At 35.6% G+C, this 6,989-nt stretch overlaps 1 protein-coding gene across 1 annotated transcript; it reads left to right on the top strand.

Moving 5' to 3' along the window:
• Nucleotides 1-1,326: 1,326 nt before the first annotated feature.
• LOC133692282 (DEAD-box ATP-dependent RNA helicase 31-like) lies at nt 1,327-6,082 on the top strand. The gene is made up of 10 exons (XM_062113118.1): nt 1,327-2,315; nt 2,479-2,585; nt 3,053-3,108; nt 3,400-3,624; nt 3,971-4,177; nt 4,257-4,343; nt 4,422-4,517; nt 4,622-4,837; nt 5,232-5,414; nt 5,588-6,082. Exons 1-10 carry the CDS (start codon nt 1,444-1,446, stop codon nt 5,813-5,815), a joined length of 2,277 nt encoding a protein of 758 aa, XP_061969102.1. The 5' UTR covers nt 1,327-1,443; the 3' UTR covers nt 5,816-6,082.
• Nucleotides 6,083-6,989: the final 907 nt, after the last annotated feature.

Genomic DNA, 6,989 nt, shown 5'->3' with positions numbered 1-6,989 from the left:
ACATAACTATACTAAATCGAGGTCTCAAAATAATCATGCACTTGTAGAATTTGATTATCATTTAAATTTTATTCATGATAATATTTTAATCAATGTTGTGTCATATTCGTAAAATCATCTAATTCATAGACCATCTCGAATTAATGATATCAGTGATGAAATTGCAATTAGTTTAATAAAATAATGAAAATAATTTATATTTCAGGACATGTATAAATAATAATAATAACGAGTACATTTTTATTTGGACCAACTTTGCAATTGTTACATTTATTATTGTTTTTTTGTCATGCTATACTTATTATGTATTAATAATCATATATTTTTTATATAACTTGAAGTTATAAAATTAATATGCATCATTTTTAGTTATTTTATCATTAACCACACTTTCAATATAAGTTTTAATTAAACACCTTTTAACTATTTTTTATTCAAATTTAATTTTAATAGCATTTTTAATTAAATATATATATTTTAATCTAACTAGTAGTAACTAAAAGTGTTTTTTATAAATCTATTTTTTAAAATTACAATTACAAAAGTTACTACAATATCAAACACATACTATTTAGGGTGTATTTAGTAATGTGGTACAAAATGCTTTTTGATTGAAAATATTTCAAACTAATATTTTTTAATTTTTAATATTAACACATTTAAACCATAAAAAAACATATAAGATTTTATGTTTTTTCAAGCAAAAATTAGTTTAAAAAACACTTTAAGAAGCAGGTTAAACTGTATTACAAAACACACTTTTAGTGTCTGTTTGATATTGTGGTGCATTGTATTTTTTTAAAAGTGTTTTTCGCTTGAAAATACATTATTTTTTTTTTGATATCAACACATAAAAATTATCTAAATATATTTTTAAAAAATTAATTTAATATATTTTTAAGACAAACAGACTTTTAAAAAGCACTAAAAAAACAAAAGCTACCTTACTTCATCTAATAGAACTTATTTGTTAATGAGATCACACTTGTGTTTTTTTTTTAAATTAATATTTTTAAATTATTTTAATGTGTTAATATTAAAATTAAATTTTAAATATTTAAAAATATTATTTTTATATTTTACCAAACAAAAAATATTTTAAAAAATAAATTTTACCTCAATTCTAAACTCTGCCTAAGTTATTTAGAACACCGCATCGACTCATTAATTATTTTAATAAACAACAGTAACTAAGTTAAATTAACACGATAAAATATCCCACGGACTTATCTTTTCAAAAAAACAACAAAAACAAAAACAAAAACGGTGCGTTTAGAGCACACTGGTATTTTCCTTCCACTTAACCTAAAACCCTAACTCCACAACGGCGCCTCTCTTTGAAAACCATAAAAACCTTAAACCCTAGTCCATTCACAAACAAAAAAACTATACTCTATTTATCTGGCACCCAAAACCGGAACCTGGCAAACCCAGGTACTCCTAATGCCCATTAAATTCCTTCCACCTCTCCGTTTCCTTAACCCGTCTCTTCCCGTAACCCGTTTCCCTCTCATGAATGTCGGACTCTCCCTAAATACCCCTCGGCCCATCCCCATTTTCGCTCGCGTCTTCCCTTTTAAACTCAAGTGCCTAGGGTTTGCTTCTCAATTCTCCACCCGTTCATTTCGACCTGGACCAACCCGGTCAAGACCCGAATTCAGCCGCCTTACTGGTGGTGGAGTCGAGAGAGGAGAGTCTAGGCCTTCTAAGAGTTTAATTGAAGACGAGGCCGAACTCAGTGACTGGGTTAGTGACTTGCGGACTAACTCGATTCGTGGCCAAGTCACTAGCGAAGACGAGCCAGATTCTGATATGGGTCGTCGTTCCAGAAGTAAGAGTGGTCGCGCTAGAGAGACAGATAGCGGTGGCAATAAAGGTGGCGGTGCAGGGGGTTTTTCGATGAAGAGGAGAAGGGAGAGTAACTCGAATGAGTTTAGTGAGCCAACTCGAAGGAGAACTGAGTCCAGGTTTGGTTCGCCGACAACGAATCGAGGAACTGTGGGTTTACCAAAAGAGAGAAGAGGACGGAGAGAGAGGGATTTAGGGGTTAAGAGAGATGGTAAGGGATTAAGAGGCAAGAGGGGTTTTATTGATGATGATGTGGTGGATAGTGGTGAGGATGAGAGAAAGGGGTTAATGCAGAATCTCGGGGGTTTAATTACCGAGGAAGAAAGCGATGGTGATGATGATGGAGGTAATGATAATGGGTTTTTTGAGAAAAAGGCACTGTCCTCTATTGGTTTGGAGAATGATTTTGAGGTTAAAGATAGGTCAAGTTTGTCTGCGAATTCTGATTCTTTTATGAGTGAGACTAGGTATGATAAATTGATTTGTATAGTCATAAATTTGATGTGGCAAAGAAACATGTGTTGAATTTATCATATCTGCTCTGTTGGAGTTTTTTTTTCTTTTTCTTTTTTCAATGTTTATAGGATTTTGTAGATCTCTAGTCAAATCTAACATGTAAAATGGTTGCAGATTTGATCAATGTTCAATTTCTCCATTGTCATTAAAAGGAACCAACCATGCTGGATATGAGAAAATGACAGTGGTCCAGGCGGCAACACTTCCTATTATACTCAAAGGTTTGTCTATTTATTTTTAAAAAATGGTATAGTCTTGTTTGCTCATGGCTCATGCTAATTGATTTTTTGAGAAACAGATGTCACAGTTTTGGATGTTGAAATGCTAAGTTTGTCCTTGTGGTTACTGCGATACCATCAGGAGATTGTAGTTATAGTTTAATTTCAAAATAATTCTTTCCTCGCTGTTAGTTTGGATTACGGGGAATGTTCTCAAACTTTGAGGACTTTTTTCTGTTTCGTACAAGTTTCATATTCTCCATTCACGAGTTTCAATGTGCATCCATTTGTTTTAGTAAGTGCTGCCAAAGAGTTAAATGCCCTAACATAGTCAATCCTGAATTGCCACCATTGTGACTAATTTTCATTTTCTTATGTATCCTCATTTGTGGTGCTGCACTGCAGCTGACCTGCTTTAATGTCAATACCTTTTTCCATAAGTTGATAACTCTTGCATATCATGTTTCCAGGTAAGGATGTTCTGGCCAAGGCTAAGACGGGCACGGGAAAAACTGTAGCTTTTTTGGTAAGGTACTTTATTTGAATAAGCATGAGCATGTTAACCAAATGAGGACTGTCTACACCCATTTTTAACGGACTTCTTGTTCCTTCATTTTTTTTAACAACTCCACATGCATTGGTAAGTGTACGAGTGGGGATAAACTTTTGTATAGCCTTTATTTCTGGGTTTATATCTATGTTTTGCTGTAGAGATATTTTGTTTTCTACAATAGTAGATAGAAGCATTTCGGTTATCTTATGAGTGTGGGATCATGAAAACCTCTTAGTTGAAACTTTTTTGAATTCTTTTTTCCAGCTTCCTTCTATTGAAGTTGTTGTAAAATCTCCTCCTCATGATCGTGATCAAAAACGTCCCCCAATTCTTGTACTTGTCGTATGCCCAACAAGGGAGCTTGCAACTCAGGCTGCCACAGAAGCGAAGGTCCTGTTGAAGTATCACCCTGCTATTGGTGTTCAAGTTGTGATAGGAGGGGTGAGAATTGCTTTAGAGCAGAAAAGTATGCAAGCAAACCTTTGCCAGGTGAGTTTATCATTGTCTAAAGGGTAGTATCATTCATTTAACTGACTGTCTTGTTATGTTACAGCCCTCCCTGTGCATTTATCTCGGCCAAACATGGAAATATTCTAATTTTCCTCACTGTTTGATATGCTGTGAAGGGCTGGTTTCACAGTGGTTTGAATCTAAATTCATCTGGTTAATCTCTTAATATCACTTGGAATATCCAACTGACCAGTTAGATACCGAGTCATCATCCTGGATGTGTACTGAATAAATTTTTAAATTCCGGCTTAATTTCTCAAGAAAATGAATTCCATCTAACCATGGTTGCATATCGTTATACTATTCACACATTTAAAATTCTCAGATCCTTGTTGCTACACCTGGAAGGCTCAAAGATCATATTGAGAATACTGCAGGATTTGCAACGAGGCTGATGGGTGTGAAAGTCCTTGTACTTGATGAAGCTGATCGTTTGCTAGACATGGGATTTCGTAAAGATATTGAGAAAATAATTGCAGCTATTCCAAAACAAAGACAAACACTCATGTTTTCTGCCACGGTTCCTGAAGAGGTTTTCTTTTTATCTTTGTCGTGTGTTAACTTGTCTTGTCATTTTATTGAATATTCTGAAGTCGTTGCTCTGTATGAAGGTTCGCCAAATCTGTCACTCTGCTTTGAAAAGAGACCATGAGTTCATCAATACAGTTCAAGAGGGAGCTGAGGACACACATTCCAAGGTAGGCTTCTTCATGGCATTTGCCATCCAATACTGATAATATATATGAGCATTTTCTTAAATTGCTGGATAATTTCAGGTCAGACAGATGCATATGGTTGCTCCATTAGACAAACAGTTTCCCTTTTTGTATGCCATTTTGAAAGATCATATGGCAGATGACCCCGATTATAAGGTACACATCACAGTCAAGCCTGTTTCTGTGTCTACTTTTTTTAGAGCCTGTTACTTGATATACCACTGTCATGCAGTATATGTAATCGCCCATGGTTTGCGCAGGTTATTGTTTTTTGTACTACTGCTAGAGTGACTGGACTGGTTGCCAGACTTCTTGGTGAACTGAACTTGAATATCAGAGAGATCCATTCTAGAAAGGCTCAGACTTATAGGACCAGGGTGTCTGATGAGTTCCGCAAGTCGAAGGGCCTCATACTTGTGACTTCTGATGTATCTGCACGTGGAGTTGATTATCCAGATGTTACCCTTGTCATACAGGTATATCTATGTTATGTTTCTACTTTCACCGAGGTGAGTGATTGGACTTCAGTAGTTGTTCAAGGACCAAAGGGAAAAAAAGGGCTGGCCTTTCACGCTTTCATTCCAATAGTGTTTTATACTATTAATACCAACTTAACCTCTTGCAAACTAAAGGAATTTTTATGCCCGTGGCATAACATTAAGAGTTTGAGCAAATCGACCCTTGCATACCGGTCATTTAAGCTTTTCTAACTACTACCCCAATTTTTGCAGAGAAATAGTGTCCTTTTCCCCATTTTTACTCTCATGAAGTTTTAAGCTTCTTCTAGATCTTCCATATTCAATCTTCTCCTTCGTGCTTTCAAACTTTTTCTGCTCCCATGGATAATAATTACATTTATTGCAAATGTAGGTTGGGTTACCGGCTAGTAGAGAACAGTATATACATCGACTTGGTAGAACCGGGCGTAAAGGTAAAGAAGGAGAAGGTATTTTATTACTGGCACCTTGGGAAGAATTCTTTTTATCTACTGTCAAGGATCTGCCAATAACAAAAGCTCCAGTGCCTTCAATAGACCCAGACACAAAGAAAAAGGTAGTCTACTCTGTTCTTTCTACTGTTATTCTGAAGAATAATTCCATCCTGTCTACTTTGTTCTTTCTACTGTTATTCTGAAGAACAATTCCATCATCAATTAGAAAGCACAGATTCAGAATTTCTTAAACCAACCTTTTCTGTGACACTGACAAGTAAACATTCCTGAACAGATGGAACGGGCACTGTCCCAGGTGGACATGAATTCCAAAGAATCAGCATACCAGGCCTGGCTAGGTTATTACAATTCACAAAAGAAAGTGGGCAATGACAAGCACAGGCTTGTGGAGCTTGCTAATGAGTTTAGCCGAAGCATGGGACTTGATACTCCTCCTGCTATTCCCAAACTCGTCCTTGGCAAGATGGGTCTCAGGAATGTTCCTGGCTTACGCTCGAAGTAGATCAGCTCCCTACTAGTGAACTGGATGGTTTTGCATGAGATCAGGATCGTTTGCCTGGAAATATCTCTGTAGGAAAACGTCATTCGTTACATTAAACCTCTCTTCTTTTTTCAATCGCTATCATGCTATATAGAGCATGAGAGTGTCATCCTAACTGAGTATGCCAATGCTTACATTGGATGAGTGAGAGGTGGTATAATTGCTCCTGCTGGTTAATATGCGATGAACAAGTGATCATTTTTATTTTAAGAAAGTACGTTTCCTTTATATTGATGTTTCTGTAACTTTAATATCTACTTCCCTGCAGGCAAGATCTTTTTTTGACAAGACAAGCGATATTTCATTTAACCAAAAAAGATTACGTCTCAATTTTGGAGTTGTAAGGCCTGCCTGATGAATTAACCTGGATTTTCGTCGACCTCGGGTGTGTTTCGTTGATCTAAGACTTGGCACAGGCTCGCTCATGAATTTTTTTTTTAACGAGTGAGAGTGGCATCCTACTTAAAAAGGTTTTTAAGTGTGAAATTATACAGAAGTGTAAAATCTTATTAGAAGGCTCTACGAAAAAGTGGAAAATTGAATGACTGCACCTCGCTGCCCGACTCTTCCAGTCAAGATTTTTGCCTTCAAGACCTTGCCTATCTAGCTGTGCTTACCTAGGTGCAGAACATTCATTCAAATCATTAACCATAACCCGCCAACGTTTCCATTACCCTGTCAAATCGTGTTAGGTCTTGTTCATCTAAGAAATAGAAGGGTGAACTTGCAATTTATAAGTTAATTCTCATATGATTTTTGGCTTAATACAACCCCTTGATAAAGTCATTATAACTTTATATTGGATTTGAGCTTTTCAAGGCTGCCTTTTGGGATGAAGATTCCGAGCTTGAATATAGGGTGTCTTCGAGCTTGGTATTTTTCGCAAAACAAGTTTTTTTTATCAGATTCTTCGATACTTAAATTAGTAACTTATAAGAAAAAAAAAAAATATAACAAGAAAGCAAGAGTCTAGGAGAGTGAATATTGTGATGAATTTGTATTCTATTATTATTGAATGAATTTCTTTACCAATTGATCCATTTTTATCCAATGGAGAATAAAATAATGATGTAAAATAATTGTTCTTCCATGCAAGTATCTAAAAAGATGAGTTATTGTGCCTTATCGTGACATT

Source organism: Populus nigra, chromosome 4 (assembly GCF_951802175.1).
Source record: "Populus nigra chromosome 4, ddPopNigr1.1, whole genome shotgun sequence".
NCBI lineage: Eukaryota > Viridiplantae > Streptophyta > Magnoliopsida > Malpighiales > Salicaceae > Populus > Populus nigra.
Note: the sequence above shows the minus strand (reverse complement) of the source record. Positions and strands in the feature narration are given on the sequence as shown.